Source organism: Cryptomeria japonica, chromosome 3 (genome assembly GCF_030272615.1).
Source record: "Cryptomeria japonica chromosome 3, Sugi_1.0, whole genome shotgun sequence".
Lineage (NCBI taxonomy): Eukaryota > Viridiplantae > Streptophyta > Pinopsida > Cupressales > Cupressaceae > Cryptomeria > Cryptomeria japonica.
Window position 1 is genome coordinate 97,247,138 of NC_081407.1, and position 22,374 is coordinate 97,269,511.

General features: G+C 38.5%; 1 protein-coding gene across 1 annotated transcript; it reads left to right on the forward strand.

The window, feature by feature from the left end:
- The first annotated feature begins 15,707 nt into the window (after window positions 1-15,707).
- Window positions 15,708-16,828, forward strand: LOC131045996 (uncharacterized). Its single transcript, XM_057979631.2, has 2 exons — window positions 15,708-15,903; window positions 16,104-16,828. Exons 1-2 carry the CDS (start codon window positions 15,708-15,710, stop codon window positions 16,826-16,828), a joined length of 921 nt encoding a protein of 306 aa, XP_057835614.2.
- The last annotated feature ends 5,546 nt before the right edge of the window (window positions 16,829-22,374 follow it).

Sequence of the window (22,374 nt, forward strand, 5' to 3'; positions counted from 1 at the left end):
GTCATAACCAAAATCTTTGTGACCTATGTCGGGTATCTCTTTGGTAAAGTATAGCATTAAGCATACTAGTAGGTTCCCAAAACAGAAAGTACCTTTCTTATCTCCCTTAATCTTCTTCAAATTGTCAATCAGTTCATCTTTAAGCCATTCACAAACATCAATCTTAGCATTATTGTTCACCATCTCATATGCACTGTGAATACAAAGGCTAGAAACCGAATTCAGTCTATTTGCATGTGTTGCTTTATATCCAAGTATCATACTCACATATCTCACATTTATATCCTTAACATCATTGACTCTAAGTGATATGCTATCAGATGTGGCTCTGGTTAAGCTTGTCACATTCCTGTTAGGTATTTTATTGGTTTTATCATGTCTACTACCGGTTGAAGGTAAACCAGTAACTGCCTTAATTGCTTCCTTGGTTATCTTGCAAACTAATTCTAACCACTTGAACTCTCCATGGACTCTGCTCAATAAAAGTCGTACAACTTCCTTTGGAAATTCAGGAATGTTTAGTATTTCTACAAAATCTAAGTCTTCCACAATCTTATGTTCAGATTTAATCACACTTTGTTCATCGTTAATAACCTCATTAAACATTTTCTTCAAATCCTCAGTCCCTAGGTCTTCTATGTTGCAATGTATGTAGATTCTAGGGTCTTCAACAAATGCTACACCCTTCGGAATTTTTGAAAAAGCTTCGCCAAAATCATCCTGCTTTGCAATCTCGGGGATAATCTTAAACACGGGTCTAGGGCGTTTGATGTTTTCAACAATAGTAGGGTTTGCAATAAACTCAAGAACAAAAGATGAGGTTGCCATTTCAAAAGATAAATACCTCTTAACCAAATTTTTTTGAATGCCTAAAAGTCACTTCGCAGCTTCGCCTTAGAATGCCCTTTCTCAGTTTCGCACTCTCTGAATGTTTGAATGCTTGGTGAGTCGAAAATGAGGGATTTCCGATGCTTTATAGCCAAAAAGGTTCTTTAAAACCACATTAAATGCTCGTTGGTTAAGTGAAAACTTAACACATCTGCCGATAAATAAGAAATGTATCTTCTCACCATCAACCGAGGGTAGAATGCATGATTTTCAACTTGCTGCATTACCCCCTAAGGATTATTCCTTAGTTAGATGAAGAATCTCCTATCGGTGGAGGATTACTCTGTTCTATCGGTGTAGAGATAGATTCATCAACTCTCTGATCTCCCTTCTTAATCCATTGTTTTGAAAATTCTTGCTTTATTTCATTTACCTTTTCTTTTCCCTTCACACTAGATCCTTTATTGTTCGTCGGTGTAGTCTTGCTTCTACAGAATTTTGCAATATGCCCAATCTTGTTACATGCATAACAAGTTACATTATTCCTCTGAATAACATTTTCATATCCTTGACCGGTTTGTGTTCTGCATTGATTAGATAAATGCCCAAATCTACCACAAACATAGCATTTCACATTCATTCTGCAATTTTCTGGATTATGACCAACTTTATTGCATTTGGAACATTGACCGGTGAGTAAGTTTGTATTCTGATTATTTCCGAATCTGCACTGATTTGCTCTATGACCATATTTGTTGCAATTGAAACACTTCCCATTAAATTTATAAGCATTAGGTTGTCTTATCGGTTTACTGTGATCATGATTATTTGCAATCCCAAAACTTTCTCCATGTTCAAATCCAAGTCCAATTGTATCTCCATCAGGTTTTTGTTTTTCAGCATGTCATCAAGTCTTTCTGAACTTTTCTTGAATTTGTCTTTGTGTTCATTTACAGTGATCAACTCATTTTCAAGAATGCCAACTTGTCTTGTAAGCTCCTCCTTATCATGTTGCATGTGAATCAGATATGTCTTTAGCATATCATTTTGATGACAAAGTCTCAAATTTTCATTTCTTGCATCATTAAGTCTCTTAGTCAAGTCTTCTTCATTCTTCTTCCTATCTTCAATATCCTTACATAGCCTCATAGTCATATCTTGCATTTCATTCCTCATGTTACTATTCTCTTGCCTCAACTTATTTGCAATGTCTCTACGATTTTCCTTTTCATCATCATCATTCTGCATTTTCTCATGAAGTTCTTTTCTCTTATTTTGTGCTATAACCAGGTTCTCCTAAAGTCCTTTAATGAATTCTTGAGTAGTCCTCAGATCATCTTCAAGTTTAATATTTCAATTTTTTTGCATCAAAATCTTCAAGAGCTCCTTCCAACCTTTTTCTTAAATTCTCCATCTGTACCGGTTTCAGAATCTTCCTCAAGCTGTTAGGCATTTGCAAATAGAGGACCAGGCTCTGATACCGATTGTTAGATTCAATGATAGTCCTAAAGACACTGAGAGGGGGGGTGAATTAGTGTCTAACCGGTTGATAGAATATTTAAACTTATTTATAACTTGGCAACCCAAAATAGTGTATTGATAAACAAGAATTAATGTAGTAAACATAAATAATAGAGACAACATAGAAACACACCATAACACAAGATATTTTAACGAGGAAACCCAGTGTGGAAAAAACCTCGGTGCGATTTGTGACCCACAATATTTACTCACTGGCCAATGAATAAATACTACTTACAATAGGGGCCTGTACATGCAGGAAGGCCAACAGCCAAGAGCTCACTGCTCAGTGAAGAGTCTCACTTACTACAAAATGGATAATTAAATCCAATACAATGTACTGCTCAAAATAGCATCTCTAATGCCTAGTTTAGTACCGGTTTAAGATAAGTCATTAACCAAAAACTTTGCTGTCCACTATATCAACTTATACAATAATTTTCTATTCATTCAACCATATCTCCTATTACTACTTCTTCCAAATGACCTAAGAGATCTCATACTTATATGAGTTTTTACAATATACCATGTCGGCTTACAGAAGATAATTATATTTACAAAATAGTTCACATAAACAAAACTTTATCCCATGTCGGCCTGAGTGCCGATATGCTTTGTTGCCAGTGAAATCTGAATGTCGGTGTAAGCACTTGTAGGTGCTGGTGTTTGCCGGTGCATGAAGTTTGTGATGCCGGTTGGTTGCCAGTTAGTTGCCATCACTGATAACATCAACTATTCTCATATGAGTGTAGAATGCCAACAGTTTGTGCAAGAAAGATCTTAATGGAGAAATGATAACTTCATAACAACTATGCATCAACTTACATGGATCTAAACACAAATTAATAATATCTTTAATCGAGAAGATTATAATTTTTCATTGCTAATAAGATTATGTTATATTTGCAATAGGGAGAGAGTGAGAGATAGGGGTAAAAAGGAGAGCTAGAAGGGGAACGCGTGAGAGAGATGAAAAGATAGAGATAGATGAAGATGGAGAAGGAGAGGGAGAGGGAGAGATAGAAAGATAAGATTGAGATAGAGAGAGGGTTACGTATAGGGATAGAGAGAGATGGAACAAGAAATATGGAAAGATAGAAATAGAGAGGCAAAGAGATATAGATATAGAGGTCTAAGAAGAGGGAGAGGAGAGAGAGAGAGAGAGAGAGAGAGAGAGAGAGAGAGAGAGAGAGAGAGAGAGAGAGAGAGAGAGAGAGAGAGAGAGAGGGAGGTGGATGGATGTATAGAGAGGGAGATATGTTTAGAGATCTAGAGGAAGAAAGAGGAAGATAGAGGTAGAGATAAAAATAGAGAGAGGTAGAGAGTGGTAGAGAGAGAAAGATAGAAGTAGGGAGATAAATAGGAGAGATAGCGAGAAAAAGAGAGAAATATAGAGAAAATGGGAGTGGTGAGATAGAGATATAAGACAATATAGAGATGAGGGAGAAGGAGATAAAGATAGACAAATAGAGAGTATAGATAGAAAAATAGTTATGGGTAGAGGGAGAGAGAAATAAGGATATAGAGAGAGGGGGAGAAAGAGAGATGGGAAGAAAAAGAGAGAGATGGAGATATATGAGAATATATATATATATATATATATATATATATATATATGAGATAGAGAGATAAATATACACTGGGTAAGATAGAGGTGTGGAAGAGGAAGAGATAGGTGTGAGGAAGAGGGAGGGTGACATTGAGGGGGAGATGGAAAGATAGAAAGATAGAAAGATAAAGATATAAGAAACGATATATAGGAAGAGGTAGAGAGGGATATATATATATATATATATATATAGAGAGAGAGAGAGAGAGAGAGAGAGAGAGAGAGAGAGAGAGAGAGAGATCTAATGCATAAGAGAGAGAGAGAATGAAATATAGATGGAGAGAGAGAGAGAGAGATCTAATGCATAAGAGAGAGAGAGAATGAAATATAGATGGAGATGGAGAGAGAGAGATGGGAAGGTAGAGATAGAGGGTGCACTTTAGTGAGAGATAAAGGTAAAGATAGAGATAGTAACATGGGGAGAAATAAAAAGTGTGTGAGTGAGAGTGAGATATAGAGATGGAGATAGGTGATAGGAATGCAACCTAGTTTCCCATCAATTTGGTTTCTTTGATGGTTTTCTTCTATCCCTTTCCGAGTTCCAAGTCTACCCCTTTAGACTTCTAAGGCCTTCCCTACCATTTGTTTTCTTATCTCACCTTCCTTAAGCTCACAAAGTAAGCTTGTTCACTAAATCCTTGTAGGGGTTTAAGACACATACACATTCGCTCTCTTTTTGCAAAACCACCCATCTTGTTTGGTTTAGCAAAATTTTCCCTATGGTTACACAATGTCTCGTTTTCAGGCTTGTAGCCTTCTGGATATTTACCCAGTTCTCAGCAGTTTCCTTCCCCTGCAAGTTATCTCCTTCAAATTACTGATACTTAGCCGGACTATCATCAAGCTCGCCTAGGCTCAGTATGCAGAAATGGCGATTGCCATTTTCTGGTCTCTCTCAAATGAAAACCTACTATACATTTATGGCTCTACTTGACAATCTCCAAAGATCTTGTGGAGTTTCAAGTCAGAGCCATTTGATTATTGCAAATAGGGAACACAAACTGAAAAGGAAAGCTTTATTTATAGATCCCAAATTTATTCACGGGTTCAAACCAACAACTCACAGAACAAAGAAATGAAACAATTACATTAACAACATACATGAAACAAACAGAAATGGAACTCTAATTGAAAACCAGAAAATGGACTTCTCTATTGCATTCCAAAAAAACAAAAAGTGTTCTCTGAGGCAATCGACAAACCACGATCAATGATCCACGATTAACCATTAGCATCTTACAGATTCCCGTTGGGTCTTTTTATACATACATCCTCTATTTGGAACTCCTCCTATTGGACGAGATAAATCTCGTTACCAACGGTTTCTATTTGCAACAGCACCGACGGTTTGAAATTTAACCATCTGCGATGGTTTGCATTCATGAGAAACACAATATCCCACATGCACCAAGACGTCGGGTCGGTTTGTATTCATAAACACCGACAAGACCATCTTCAGTATCCAAGTGTTTACCTTTTGGAATCTGGTTCGAGCGCACACTCGTAGTCGGTCTCTACTCCATCGACCATCGGTAAGACCTCAAATGCATTGCTCTGATCTCTCGATGAACCAGTGGATGACTCCTTCGATAATTGATGACATTCCGATTCTCTGATCTACCTTTATCTGCTTGATCTTTACCTCAGCTGAACTACTCTCTCTTTTGCCACGGTGTTACTTCCTGGTTTGTCCGTGCATTCAGCTGGGCGCCACCTGACCTGCCACTGGACCGCCACCTCACCAGTCTCTATTTCGTAGGGAATAACTAGAAAGTATCTTCATCATGCACTATAGCGACAATCGTCTGATCATCCCGGACTTGCCCACCCATTAACTCGCCTGAGCTGCTCTCTTGTCGGGCCCCACCACTTGGTCGCTAAGTCGTGGGGAATAACTTTCGTGCATCTTTCCATTGCAGTATAGCGACTGCCGTTGATCCACATTCAACCTGCATGGTCATTAACTCACCTCTTTTTTGCACGTGCTTTGTTGCCAAGTCGTGAGGATAATCTGGCGATCATCTTCCCATTGCGGTATAGCGACAGCCGTAGGATCATCCGCAATCACCATCCGAATATAGGTCAAGTTAATCATCGGGGTAACTTGAAACTACTCCTTCCGATACCCAATAACAATACTCCGAGCAATGACGACTTATTGGGTCATCGGGGTAAGTGTGAACCACTCCAAACTTTGGTGAACTCATCGGGGTAAGACTTGCCGGTCGGGGGTAGGTCTTGCCGATAAGAGAAATTTTAAAAACTGCAATTAAACAACCATACAAATGGACTAGAGCTAGTCTTTGTGTATTTACATGACCACTGTAAGGTCTCACAAGCCAAAATTGGTTAAGGGAATTTCAGCCCTTAGGTGCTCCTGCACCATACTCCCCCCAAAACAAAGAAGTCGAGTGACTGCGCTCAGCAACAAGGAAAGATCAATTCCCGACTTAACAAAGTCTGATTCAAGGACCCAGGTCACTTCAGAATCAGGTTTATGCATCCACTTAACCAAATGTTTTATGTAGACCTGCTGTCTAGCTTCTTGAGAACGCGGGAATCCAACACTTTCTCAGCCTAAGGCATGGAAGGAGAAAGTAATGGCAGGTCGGCAAGTGATTGTTGAACATCTAAAACTTGCGCATCCTCCTTGGGAAGTTGTCCCTTGTAGACAACCAAATCTGCGACATTGAAAATGGGAGACAAAGTAATATTAGATGGCAAATCAATCTTATAGGCATTAGAGCCATACTTGGCTAAAACTTTACATGGGCCTATTCTCCTCATTTGTAGCTTGCTGGGAACCCCTTTCTGAAGTTGAGCCTTGTTCAAATGTACCATCACCAAATCTCCAACTGAAAATTGCACATCTCTCCGTGTGGTATCAACTCATCTTTAACTTTTTGTGAAGAATCTTGGAGAGCTCGCTTGACTTGGTCATGAACCTCCTTCATAGATTGAGCGACATCATCTGCTTGACCACTCCTGTGCGCCAGATTACCCAAATCTCATAATTCCATAACACCTCGTGGGTGCATACCATACACTATCTCAAAAGGGCTCTTCCCAGTAGACCTGTTGACACTGTCATTGTACGCAAACTCTGCCTGGTGAATAACCTGATCCCAATTCTGTCCATACTCTTTTGTCAAGCACCTTATAAGGTTTCCAAGTGTCCTATTGACCACCTCTGTTTGACCATCTGTTTGGGGATAGGTGGAACCAAAAGACAAGTTAGTTCCCAGTCTTTTCCAAAGAGTTTTGCAAAAATGTCTAAAGAATTTGACATCTCTATTTGAAACAATACTAATCGGCAAACCATGGATTCTTATAACCTCTTTGAAAAACAAGTGTGCAATGTGACTAGCATCATGGGTAGTTTTATAAGGAACAAAATGTGCCATCTTACTGAATCTGTCAACAACAACAAAAATGCTATCACAACCAAGCTTTGTTTTGGGTAATCCAACCACAAAATTCATACTTACACATTCCCATGGCCTTGCAGGAATAGGTAATGGCTGATAAAGACCAACATTAGTAGCTGTACCTTTAGCTTTCTGAAAAACCATACACTGCTCAACATACCTTTAGATATCCCTCTATATTCTGGGCCAATAGTAGAATCTTTGCACAAGTTCCAATGTCTTATTAAGGCCAAAATGACCACTCAAACATCCATTGTGCTTTTCTTGGATCAGATTTTCCCTCATCGATCCTTTGGGAACACACAACTGTCCATTCTGCAAATTAAAGTCAACATATTCACTATGAAAGTGATTTTGAAATTCTTGATAAACCTTGTAAGTGGCTACAAAATCTTCATCATTGGGGTACAAATCCTTGAAGTAATCAACTCCAAAACTCCGAATTTGCACTTCTTGCACTGTTAGTACCCTTCTACTCAAAGCATCTGCTACTTTATTACACTGTCCTTTCTTATGCTTAATAGAAAAAGTATATGACTGCAAATACTCAACCCATTTAAAGTGCCTATGACTCAACTTATCTTGTGAATTCAAAAAACTTAAAGCTTGATTATCTGTGTAAACAACAAACTCCTTAGGTAACAAGTAGTGCCTCCACTTCCTAAGAGCTTGGACAAGAGCATACAGCTCGAGATCATAGGATGAATACTTCTTCTTGGTATCATTGAGCTTCTCACTAAAGAAAGCTACAAGTCTATTCTCTTGACTCAAAACAACACCAATTGCTATATTACTTGCATCATATTCAATTGTGAACAACTTATCAAAACTAGGAAGAATGCGTATTGCTTGTGTAGCTACCTTTTGTTTCAAAAGTTCAAACCCTTTGTTAGCTGCATTGGTCCACTGAAACTTAGTCTTAACTCCTCCTTTGATGGTATCCAACATGGGTGCACAAATATTACTAAACCCTCTGATAAAATTCCTATAGAACTGTGCCAAACCATGAAAACTTCTTACTTCACTTGTTGTCTTAGGTGTTGGCCAATTTGTGATGGCTTCCACCTTTGATGTGTCCATCTTCAAATCTCCTCCTGAAACTACAAATCCAAGATAGACAAGTTCCTACTCCATAAACTCACACTCTCAAAGTTTATTGTTAAATGCTCATCATACAAGTTTTGCAATACAATACTAAGATGCTCTAGATGTTCCTCTTTTATTCTACTGAAAATCAAGATATCATCTAGGTATACAACAACAAATTTACCAATAAAATATTTCAACACTTCATTCACAAGTCTCATGAATGTAATGGGAGCATTACTAATACCGAATGACATAACAGGCCACTCATAAATTCCTTCATTGGTTTTGAAGGTTGTTTTCCATTCATCACCTTCTTTTATCCTGATTCGATGGTATCCACTCTTGAGATCAATCTTAGCGAAGTACTTTGCATCTCCCAAGCAATCCATCAAGTCTTCAATTCTTGGGATAGGAAATTTGTACCTGATAGTGATTCTATTTATGGCTCTTGAATTTGTGCATAGCCTCCATGTTCCTCCTTTCTTGGGTGCTAACACTGTAGGTACGACACAAGGACTTATGCTCTTTTTTATCAACCCTTGGTCCAACAATTCCTGGACTTGTCTAGCCACTTCCTTGTTCTATTCAGGAGTCATCTTATAGGCTTCTTTGTTGGGTAATGATGCTCTTGGAATGAAATCAATCTGATGGCTTATGGCTCTAATAGGAGGTAGGGTTGCTGGTGCTCCATCACTTATGATCACTTTGACGTTGTCTAGTATCTGCTGCACTTCATGAGGTATTTGAACCTTCTTTTCTTGCTTTTCTTCCTTTGGTTTCATTATAAGAGCAAACCCCAATCCTTCTCCTTCCTTGAGAGTGTTAATGAACTCCTTTTCACCTACCAGTAATGCATTTGGGCCTTTAGTTTTGCTTCTCTCTCCTTCATCACTTAGGGTCTGAATATGGTATGTAACTCCATCCTTTTGAAAAGAATAAGAGTTCTTCTCTCCGTTGTGAATGGCCTTTCTGTCAAACTGCCATGGTCTACCAAGAAGTAGATGGGAAGCATCCATAGGCACGATGTCACACAAGACTTTATCCTTATAACTACCTATGTTTAACTTAACCCATGTTTATTCATTCACTACCACATGCTACTCCTTGTTGAGATAAGTGACCCTATATGGATTACTATGTGGAATTCTTTTCAACTTCACTTTACTTACTGCTTCTTCTGACATGTCAGTAGACCCTGAGTCTATCACCACTCTACAAACGTTACCAAGGACCTTGCATTTGATTCTAAACAAATCTCTTCTTTGAGTTGGTTCTTCTTTGATTGGTTCCTTAATCAAGGCTCTTCTCATCATTAAATTTTCTTCATCTTCAAGAGCTAAGCTCACACCTTGTGTCTTACTGCTTTCTGCATCTTCTTATGCATATGTCACTCTTCTTTCACTTCCTTGAGATGAAGAGGATTTCTCTGGACATCTATAGGCAGGGTGACCCAACTTTTGACAATTGTAACACTTCATGGTGGAGAAGTAGGACCCTCTTCTCGGTCCACTAGATCTACCTCTTCCTGGGTTGCTAGATGATCCCCTTCCTCTATAGATGCTCTTGCTATGTGAATCCTCACTTTTCTCTATAAGTTTGGACTCTCCTTGGGACCTTTGATCTATTCCTCTTCCACCAAAACTGCCTCTTTGGCCTCTACCATCTTTTACTCTGCCTTTGCCTCTGTTGCTTTGTTCTTGCTTCTTTTTACTCTTTTCCTCCACCTTCAGTGCCAATTGATAGCACTTATTCACAATGTTAGGACATAACAAACTCAACTCCTCTTGAATATTCCATCTCAAGCCATTCAAGTATTTGGCTACCTTGATGCTCTCATCCTCTACCACCTTGGATCTCAGATACAACCTCTGAAATTCCTCAGTGTAGCTACTCACATCCAAGTCTCTTTGTCTCAGGTTTTGTGTCCTTTTGTGCAGTTGGATCTCATAATCTTTAGGGACATAGGCTTCCCTCACCTTGGCTACCATTCCGTTCCAACTGGCTATTTGGTTCTTACCCTCTTTTTGCCTTTCTTCTTGGATAAATTTCCACCAAGTCAAGGCTGCTCCTCTCAATCTAGACTTAGCTACCTTCACCTTTTGGGCTTCACTAATTCCATCACACTCAAAGTGATTCTCCAATCCTTCAATCCATTTCATAACTACTTCAGGCTCCATTTTTGCATAAAAAGTGGCACTCCTTCTAGGGGTTTTCCTCCTAAGGCTTTAATTGCTTCAAGGAAAGGTTCTTTAGGTAGGACAGGGTCTGGGGGAGGTATCCTATCCTCTTCCATTGATTCTTTACCCTTCCCTTCACTGATCTAGATTGTTACTTTCTTAGTTTTATCCTTAACTGCATCTAGTTTGCTCTCCAATTGTAGCAATCTTTCTTTTAGGAGTCTATTCTCTTCCTCCTGATCTTCTATCTTCTTGGCTAACTCTGCATTGGCCACCATTCTGAGACTATTTTCTCCTACTGATTCGGTGCCTGACATCAACTAATTTCTTCCCAAGTTTAACCTTTCTTTGATACCAATATGATAGGGAGACAACCTAGTTTGCCATCAATTTGGTTTCTTTGATGGTTTGCTTCTATCCCTTTCCGAGTTCCAAGACTACCCCTCTAGACTTCTAAGGGCTTCCCTACCATTTGTTTTCTTATCTCACCTTCCTCAAGCTCACAAAGTAATCTTTTTCATTAAATCCTTGCATGGGTTTAAGACACACACACATTCGCTCTCTTTTTTCAAAACCACCCATATTGTTTGGTTTAGCAAACTTTTCCCTATGGCTACACAATGTCTCATTTTTAGGCTTGTAGCCTTCTGGATATTTACCCCGTTCTCAACAGTTTCCTTCCCCTATAAGTTATCTCTTTCAAATTACTGATACCTAGCTGGACTATCACCAAGCTCGCCTAGGCTCAGTATGTAGAAATGACGATTGGCATTTCCTAGTCTCTCTCAAATGAAAACCTACTGTACATTTCTAGCTCTGCTTGACAATCTTCAAAGATCTTGTGGAGTTTCAGGTCAGAAACATTTGATTATTGCAAACAGGGAACACAAACTGAAAAGGAAAGCTTTATTTATAGATCCCGAATTTATTCATGGGTTCAAACCAACAAATCACAGAACAAAGAAATGAAACAATTACATTAACAACATACGTGAAATGAACAAAAATGAAACTCTAATTGAAAACCAGAAAATGGACTTCTCTATTGCATTCCAGAAAAACAAAAAGTGTTCTCTGAGGCAATCGACAAACAGTGATCAATGATCCATGATTAACCATTAGCCTCTTACAGATGCCCGTTGGGTCTTTTTATACATACATCCTCTGTTTGGAACTCCTCCTATTGGATGAGATAAATCTCGTTACCAACGGTTTCCATTTGCAACTGCACCAACGGTTTGAAATTTAACTATCTGCGATGGTTTGCATTCATGAGAAACACAATATCCCACATGCACCAAGACGTCAGGTCGGTTCATATTCATAAACACTGACAAGACCATCTTCAGTGTCCAAGTGTTTACCTTTTGGACTCTGGTTCGAGCGCACACCCGTAGTCGGTCTCTACTGCATCGGCCATCAATAAGACCTCAAATGCGTTGCTTCAATCTCTTGATGAACAAGTAGACGACTCCTCTAATAGCCGATGACATCCCGATCGTCTGATCTACCTTGATCTACTCGATCTTTACCTCAGCTGAACTACTCTCTCTTTTTCCACGGTGTTACTTCCTGGTTTGTCCATGCATCTAGCTGGGCGCCACCTGACCTGCCACTGGACTGCCACCTCACTAGTCGCTATGTCATGGGGAATAACTAGCGAGTATCTTCATCATGCGGTATAGCAACAATCGTCTGATCATCCCGTACTTGCTCACCTGTTAACTCGCCTGAGCTGCTCTCTTGCCGGGCCCCACCACTTGGTCGCCAAGTCGCAAGGAATAAATTTCCTGCATCTCTCCATTGTGGTATAGCGACCGCCGTTGATCCACCTTCAACCTGCACAATCATTAACTCGCCTCTTTTTTGCACGTGCTTTGTCGCCAAGTTGTGAGGATTATCTGGCGATCATCTTCCCATCGCAGTATAGCGACAACCGTAGGATCATCCACAATCATCGTCTGAATATAGCTCAAGTTATTCATCAGGGTAACTTGAAACTACTCCTTCCGATACCCGATAACAATACTCCAACCACTGACGACTTATCGGGTCATCGGGGTAAGTGTGAACCACTCCAAACTCTGGCGAACTCATCGGGGTAAGATTTGCCGATCGGGGGTAGGTCTTGCCGATAAGAGAAATTTTAAAAACTGCAATTAAACAACCATACAAATGGACTAGAGCCAGTCCTTATGTATTTACATGATCATTGGAAGGTCTCACAAGCCAAAATTGGTTAAGGTCATTTCAACCCTTAGGTGCTCTTGCACCAATAGGGAAGGAGAAAAAAGGAATGAAAGAGAGATATGGAGATAGAGATAGATAAGGAGGGAAAAAAATAAAGAGAGGATAGAGAAGTGGAGAGATGTAGAAAGAGGGAGTGATAAAGAGAGAGATAGAGATAGAGAGATGGATATAGTGGAAAAGAGAGAGGGGGAAGAGATAGATATATAGGGAGTGGTAAGGAGATAAAGATAGAACCCAAGTGAAACAATTTACTTGTTCTATCAATTTTTTAGAATCTGTTTTGTTAATTACATATTGCTTCATCGTTGTAGTTTCTATGATGAGTTAGTGAATTCTTATAGACAAGATAAACCTCAAATGAAAGAACTAAAATGATACACACACACACACACACACACATACATATACATAGATATATAAACATACATATACACATACATATACACATATATATGTATATGTGTACACACACACACACATGTACATATATGTGTATATATTATATGTATATATATGTGTGTGTATATATGTGTATGTGTATATGTATGTGTATATGTATGTGTATATGTATGTATATATGTATGTAAATATATATGTATACATACATGCATATCCATATATGCATATACATACATGCATATCCATATACACATACATATACACATACATATGCATATACATATGCATATACATATACATATACATATGCATATACATATACATATATATGTATATGCATATGTATATGTATATATGTATGTATATATGTATGCATATACATATACATATACATATACATATACATATACATATACATATACATATACATATACATATACATATACATATACATATAATTTAATTATGTATCTATTTTATATATTAAATACATAATATATTATTGGATTACTTATTATATTTTTAACCTCCTATCTAAATAATTTTTCTCAATTTGTATAGATCAATTTAAAATAATATCATAATTTAATATGTATGAGATTAAATTATATAATATAGAATAACACATATATTATAATATTAATTATACATTAAAAAGATATATAAACTAAATATACTTAAAATAATTATTTTAAAAATAAATTTGTATATATTCAATAATTTCTATTGTCAAATATAATGTATAATAATAATAATAATAATTATATTTTAACTTTTTTTAATAATGTACTCTATATAAAATATAATCACGATAGGAAAGATGGGAAGAATGGCGTCACGAAGGAGATTGGGTCTGCATCCTAGGGAGTTTAGGGATTTCAGACAAAATGATAGACCAATTTTTTTCATGAATCTAGGCTTCAGGTCATGGTTGAAACCGAAATGGGTATGGGAGGATCAAAACAAATCTGTAGGATTTGGGCCAGATGTCAGAAACCTGGATAAGTGGTAGAGAGATTTTTCTAGATCCAAAGGGGACCATCATCCGAATCCTGGTGAGAGTAACACTGTTACAGTTGGGGTAAACACGGATTGGCAAAGGTTACGGGAGAAAGAATGGAGACCAAAGAAGATCCCAAGATCTAGGCCGGTTGTGAAACTGAAACCGAAACCTGATGACAATCACAAGTTGTCATTTTTTCTGGATAGTAAAAGCTGGAGTGATTCAATGGCTTTTTTTAAAGAGAGAGGTTTTTTCCTGAAATGTTTTGGAGATTGGCCGGTGTTTTGCTGTGTTAAGAAATGGTGTGAAGAAATGTGGCCCTTCAAGATGGAGATTAAGCCTATGCCAAATGGGTATTTTCTTGTCATAGCAGAAAACAACAAAGACAAGAATTGGGTCTTACAAAATGGCCTTTTCTTCTTGGGAGGATGAGGAGTTTCAATAAGGGACTGGGAACCAAATTTTAACCCTATCAAAGCCTCAGTGGAGGAGGTCTCAGTCTGGCTACATTTATATAATCTTCCTAGGGAATATTGGAATGAGGATATTTTCCAGATGATTGGAAACAAACTAGGGTTTTACCTTAAGTTGGATGAAGCCATTTCTAAAGAAGATTTTAGCTCTTATGCGAGGATTTGTGTTAGCTAGAAACCCAATTTCCAACTGCTCGCATGGATAGAGATCAACACAAACGTGGGGAGATGGATGCAGAAGGTGGAAGTTGAGGAATTTTTGGAGAAATGTTCGGTTTGTAATAAAGATGGTCACTCGAAAGAGGTTTGTTTGATCAGGCCAAAAGGAAAACAAATTGATGATCCTTTGGAAGCTAGAGTGGAACATTTTTCTGAGATACAATGAGAGGATGGACAGTTGAACTCTCACAAGGCAGGGAAGCTACCTCAACCATTGCCAGAGCTAGTGAAACTTGGACCTCCAGTTGAGGACCTAAAGATGGATGATAAATCAGGAGGGGCATATCCAACATCATTTGGATGCCACACAAATAGTGGAGGAGGTGCTAAATAAGATGGAGGCTGCTATGAATGTTATAGATGTGAGTATGGGGGGTACCCAGGGGGTTCGTCCCATAGAGAGAGAGGAGTTTCAAGCCCAAGAGAATTGTGAAATCCTGAACGCAAGGGCGAATAATAAGTTGGGAGAAGAGAATGATGACAGTCCTTGGGAGGTGGAGGAAGATGAATAATATTGGGGGGATTTTGATGAATAAGACATACTAGAATGCAGAACTATTCAGCAGTCGACTTCTCAAATTGATAAAGCAGCTATCAGAGAAAAGAAATCCAGGGGTCGTAAATCAAACATAATCTGGATTACGATGGCAGGAAATGCAAAAGGTCAGTCTAAATTATCAGTAGGGAAGGGGGCACCTTTCTTGAAGGACAATGAAGATCCTTAGTTGGAATGCCAGGGGTTGTAATGCTCCTGACAAGCATCGTCTGATCAAGCGAGGGCTTGACCAAGTGAAACCAGATATTGTTTGTTTGCAGGAAACTAAGCTCAGTAGGGAAGATGCGGAGATTTCGCTGGGTGCTGGGAGATTCTGGGAAGGAGTGTTTTCAAGTGCAGAGGGCTCTTCAGGTGGTTTGGGGATAATCTGGAATCCAAATCTCATCAAGGTTGAAGAAATTACTTACTCTCATGCATGACAGGTGTGTAAGGTCCACTATTTTGGAATCAATTGTGACTTTTTTCTGATCAATGTTTATAGACCTACAAGAGGTAATCTACAAATGAATACTTGGAATCAAATCTCGACTATTATAAGTAATTTTACTCAGGACCTGGTGGTGCTTGGGGGGATTTTGATGCCATTCTAGATTCTAGTGACAAGATAGGAGCGAGAATGGGTATTACTACATCCCAACTGGGTTTTCAAAATTTCATTTCTGATAATGGCTTACGAGAAGTTAAGACCAACAAAGGGTCTTATACTTGGTCGAATCGGAGGACAGACAAGCAACACATTGCTGAGAAGTTGGATAGATTTTTTCTGGGGGGTAATTGGGCTTCTAAACCTCTCCTTTTTGAAGCTAGGGTTTTACCCTTAGCAGCTTCTGATCATTTTTCTATTGAGCTCCTCATTTGCCTAGATTGTGTTCTGATTCGCTGTCCTTTCAAGTTTGAGAAAATGTGGCTACGGGACTCATCTTTGAAGGAGTTTGTTGCGTCAACATGGAAGGAGGCCCATGTGAGAACAGGCTCGGAGGCTTTTAGATTTTTAAAAAAATTGCAGCATCTCAAAGGTAAATTAAAGGAATGGAACAAGGTTAAGTTCAGAAACATCTTTAATAGCAGAAGCAGGGTTGAAGCGGAGCTAAAGGATTTGGAGTGCTCAATTTTGTATCATGGAATGACACTGGATGCTTTTAATAAGGAGAAGATGCTAAAACTAAGACTCAATGAACTGTTGGCGAGGGAAGAAGTTTATTGGAAGCAGAAATCAAGAGAAGGGTGGTTAAAGGAAGGTGATAAGAACACAAAATTCTTCCACAATTCAGTTTAAGTTAGAAGATCTTGGAATAAGGTGACGAGTATCAAGAACAAGAATAATGATGTTTTAAACGACTTAGAGGAGATCAACAAAGAAGCAGTGGATTTCTTCATTGAGCTGTTATCAAAGAACCATGAACTAGATTCTCGACACCAAGAAACTCTTCTGAGTAACATTCCGAAAATAATTTCAGAAAATTAGAACCAATTTTTATGCAAACCTGTTTCAATGGAGGAAGCGAAACAAGCTATTTTTTCAATGGGGGGTGACAAAGCCCCGAGACCAGATGGTTTCCCTGCCCTTTTTTACCAACAATTCTGTGAAATTGTGGGTCATGAATTATGGCAGGTGGTGGAAGAAGTGAGAGTAAATCTAAAAGTTGAGAAAGAACTGAATTGCACATTCCTTACTCTAATCCCTAAAGTGGAGAAGCCTTCCTCTTTTGGCGATTTTAGGCCTATTTCTCTATGCAATGTGATCTATAAGGTAGTCACTAAAGTTATTATGAACCACCTAAAACCCTTACTCAAATCATAATATCAGAGGAGCAAAGTGGTTTTGTACTGGGGAGATCAATTGTGGAAGGAATTATAATAGCACATGAAGCCATTCACTCTATCAGGCAAGCAAAAGTGGAACAAATGCCCATCAAATTAGATATCAGGAAAGCATATGATATGGTAGATAGGGAGTTTTTATTCCGTGTCCTGGAAAATTTTGGTTTCTCATCTCACTGGATAAACTAGGTGAAAGATTGCATAAATGGACCATGGTTCTCAGTCCTAGTTAATGATAACCCTCAAGGTTTTTTCCCAGCTTCTAGGGGATTAAGACAGGGGAACCTCTTTCTCCTTTTCTCTTTATTATCTCGGCAGAAGCTTTGGGACGATACATCTAGAAACTAAAAAATGAGGATAGAGGAAGGGTGTCTAGGTAGCTGAGGGTGTGGATCCTATAACACATCAACAGTTTGCAGATGATACAATACTGTTTGGAGACTCTTCCTTAAAAGAAGCTCAAACTATTAAAAGAACTCTAGATATTTTTTGTGAGGCATCCAGGAAACAAGTAAATTGGAAGAAATCTGATATTTTCTTTTTTAATATGGATCTTAGAAAGCAAAGAGAAATTATTAGGATATTGGGTGTGAAAACTGGCACCCTTCCTGGGAGATTTTTGGGAATACCTTTGTTTGGGGGGCCTAACAGGACTCATTTGTGGCAAAGATTATTTGACAGTTGTGTGAATAAGTTAGAGGGTTGGAAATGCAAATGGCTTACCTCTGCAGGTAGGCTTCTCTTATTAAAATTAGTCTTGTCTGCAATGCCGATCTACTCCATGATGTGCTTTAAAATTCCAAACAAGATCTCTAGTAGCATCAACTAGTTTATGAGAAAATTATTTTGGAATGGGAAGGGCAACCAGGACAAAATTCCCTTGGTTGCTTAGGATAAAGTATGTCAACCCCGTCAGGTGGGAGGGGCTAGTTTGAGGAAGTGGTGTTCTCTAAATGAAGCCTTGGGAAAGAAATTGGTTTGGCAGATGTATGCAAAGCCAGACCATAAATGGGTTCAAATCCTCAAACATAAGTACCTGGATTTGTTAGAGGCTGAGAGGATTTTTACTGTTCGTGAACCTCCTTGAGGCTCAACAATCTGGAACTTCCTTTTATCTTGCATGAAAGTGATCACAAAACATATAACTTGGCAAGTAGAGAATGGGGAGAAAACCAAGTTTTGGACAGATTCTTGGGATGGCAGACCAACTCTATATTTGAGGGAGAACATTGATAGTATTAAAAAAGTTACTGAGGACATTTGGGGAACTACAGTTAAGGATTGTGTATAGGCAGAGCGGTCCAATAGAATTGAGGTTTGGCAATGGGAAAATATGGAGGAGTTGCCTTTGTCTCCTCAACGAGAGAGTTGCCTTAAAAATATTCTTGATGAATACTCCCCAACTCTTAACACAAAGGATGATGCCATCAAATGGTGTGGGTCAAAATCAGGTGATATTCAGTTAAAATTGGATATAATATTATTGAGAATGCAAACCTCCAACCGAACTGGCCTTCCCAACTATGTTGGAGTTCTAAGTGTTTCCCAAAGTCGGGAGTGTTTACCTAGCTGGTTTTGAAAGGAGGATTCTGACAGGAGATAGAATGTTGCGTCTAGGTTTTAATGAGCCTTTTCAATGTGTCATGTGTAAAAATTATGAGGAGTCTTTAGATCATCTACTATTAAACCATGATTTGGCTCAGGGAGTGTGGAGGTTTGTTTTGAGAAAATTAGGATGGTCAGTACCTCTTCCAGATAATATTATTGACCTCCTCAGGAGTTGGTTTGAGGAAAAGTGCAAATCTGCTCTTTCGAGTGTATGAACAATATCGCCTTCTATGGTAATTTGGTAATTGTGGAAGGAGAGAAATAGGCGAATCTTTCAAGATAAGTGGGAAGGGCTCGACAAATTGTGTGGGAGAGTAGAGCGGGCTATTTTTGAAATTGTTTTGTCGGCAACAATCAATCACAACTTTGTGAAATATCCATATAGTTTGACAAATAGATTGATTCTCGCTAGGTGGCCTCTTATTAAACTCAGACCCGTTCATGGGTTCCCTAGGGTTAATCTTTTAATTGACCCTTTGGATGGAGAGATGACAAAGTGGTCAAAACCAGAGATGGGGTGGGTGAAAATAAATTTTGATGGAGCTTCAAAAGGCAATCCAGGGATTTTAGGTGCAGGATGTGTGGCTTGTGATGATGAAGGAAAGATCTTATGTATGGGTGCTAGATGGCTTCGATATGGCACTAATAATGAGGTGGAAGTTCAAGCGGCTTTACTAGTAGTTGATTTAGCAACAAATATGATGGTGACGAAGTTACACCTGGAGGGTGATTCCCAAATTGTGGTCCAGGCTCTGGTTAGAGGTCATACACTGTGCTGGAAATTGAACAAATATGTAAATAATATAAGTGAAAAATTGAAAGTGTTCAATAATTACTACATCTCGCATGTGAAAAGAGATGGAAATACTATTGCAGATGGGTTGTCAAATGATGCATGTGGTCTCACACCAAGGGAGGTGAGGTGGTGAAATAGCAGAAAAGAAACCGTTAAATGGAACTAAGATCGCTTGCCAAGTTGGTACAACAAACATTTCAAATTTCCTGTCAGAGGCCAACTTTTTCCTACGCAATCTTGAGTTAATGAGTAGTTATTGCGACATGCTCTAAATTGGTGGTGATGGTGGAGTGCTATGCATTAAATGCAAATTTCATAATGCATGCACAGATAATGAATAGGCTTGGCAACAAATTTCACTTTGGAATCCTCCAAGCTTATGCCAGCTTTTCGAGGACCTGTCCCTCCCAAGAAGCTCGAGAAAATGTTTTTGGCTAAGGACCTTTGCTCTTGAAAGAAATTCAATTGGATTTTGGAGAAGAGGTGGCTGTTATCGACCACCGTTATAGGTGTAGAGAAAACATCTACTCCCTCCTCATGGCGTGGGGTTTGGAGTTGGGACACACTTGTGAAGAAGTGAGGAAATTCTTGCAGAGAATAGTTCCAAGAGAGAACCTTTTAAATTTGGACTCCTTGCTAGAGTGGGCGGTGCTAGGATGGGGTTTGAATCTCACAGAAAGTATCCCAAAGGAGAACAAGGAGTTGAGGGCAAGACATTCACGTATTTAGTTTCTTCACCGCCGTGAAGAAGCCACAACAAGCTTCAAGGATGATGCAAAGTGAGGATGGGAAGGCCTGGTAATTTTTGTCCAGATTATGGACATTGAAGATGAGATTAGGCAGGGGGGTGGAGAGAGAGTGGTGGAGGAACTGAGCCTTAGGAGGCTGATAATGAGGAGATTATCTGCAGATTGGCAAAACGTGCGGGGGGTGATGCAGAGGGCAGACGTGGTGGCGAGTCAGTAAAACCAGTCTCACGAGGGGCAACAAGAAAGGACGCAGAAGGAAGGATAGGAGGTCCACACGTGAGAAGAGGAGGCTCTCACTGACTTAGGGTTGTTGGTGAATCGAATGCCTCAACAACAAGAGATGTGAAGGAAGATCGATGAATTGGTCACAATAGGCAATGGTACCTCTAGGTGCCAAATTCCTCTTCTTTTTTTGTTTCAGTTAAATTTTCAGTTGGAAAACTTAAACTTTCTAGTTTCCGTTTAGTACATTTCAAGCAGAATCTACCTGAATTTTGAATGACAAGATGTAATATGTAGTTTTTTTGTACTCATAGCATGGGGGTGTGGGTATAGTGTGGAAACTGGTTACTGGTTCCGAAATTCCAGTTTTTTGGGTGGGTGGTTTGGATGTTTTTTTGTGGGTGGTTTTAGGGAACTTCTTGATAGTTTATTATCTTGCTGAAGTTGTAATGTTTGGTTCTAAATAAATAAAATACAAATATTACCGATCAAAAAAAAAATTTAATCACGATATAATATTTTTAAATATAATGATCTATACTATATAAAATATAATAATTCATCATTATGAACTATTAGAAACTTCATGAATTTAACATAATATTATTTTAAAAATTTAATATATATTAGAATAAATTAAACATATATTATAAAAAATTATTTAAAAAAAACTAAACTCAAGATACATTTAATTAATAATACTTGGCTATTTGAAATAACTTGAGTCAGATACGCGAAAAATAGTGACAAAAATGACAAAAAATAATAAAGGGACTTTGGTGTGAGCAAGGTGAGCTAGCTGGCAGCTAAGTAGAGTGCAGAGAATAGGTGTTCATATTCAATGGGAAACTTCATCGAAGATCTCCCATCAACTTTACTCGTTAATCTATATATATATATAAAGCTTCAGATTTGTAGTGATTATTTTTGTGCTGCTAAGTGTATGAATGAATGAATGAATGAATGAGTTTTAATGACATCCACGAGACCCAACGACCTAAGGGACCCACAAGCTCAAATTATCCTAGTTTTAGGTTCTTTTCCATGCTCGTTCAAACTGTCCACTTTTAATTCATTACCGCACTGGCTACAAATGTCTTCATACTCTGTACACTCCATAATGAAACGCCATTCTGTTTCTACTATCCTCTTGCTGCAAAATATGCACGTTCTTTCTTCCCACTCTTCTTTTGGCACCTTCCATCTACCAGTTTCACATCTCAAATGGTGAGATCTAGTCCTTAATTGTGCAATTAGAATTTTGGCCTTACCGTTGATCGCGGATCTCAAATATTCTTTTTTATCATGTGCCCAAGTAGGGTTGAATTCTTTAATATAGTACACTTTTATCCTGCTTAGCTAGTTCATCCACATGGCATTCCTAAATTTCTCTAAGACCCACTTTTTTTTATCTCCCCATAACAACCAAATGACCGCCAAAGCCTCAATAGGGTACATACCAGCTTTGGCCAAAGGGATCTCATACGGTATTGTTGATTTAACTTTGAGGTTTCTAGTGATTAGATGGTTTTGTATTCTCTCTATTTGTCTCCAATATTTGGGGTTTGACATGCTATTCCCCCAAACTTCATACCCATAAAGAATAAATGGAACCACTAACAAATC

Bases quoted from the DNA above. Each gene is read 5' to 3' on its own strand.
- LOC131045996 (XM_057979631.2), top strand. From the start codon at position 15,708: ATGAAGATCCTTAGTTGGAATGCCAGGGGTTGTAATGCTCCTGACAAG. The intron at 15,904-16,103 runs GTGGTTTGGGGA...AATTTTACTCAG, and splicing joins AAGTGCAGAGGGCTCTTCAG to GACCTGGTGGTGCTTGGGGG.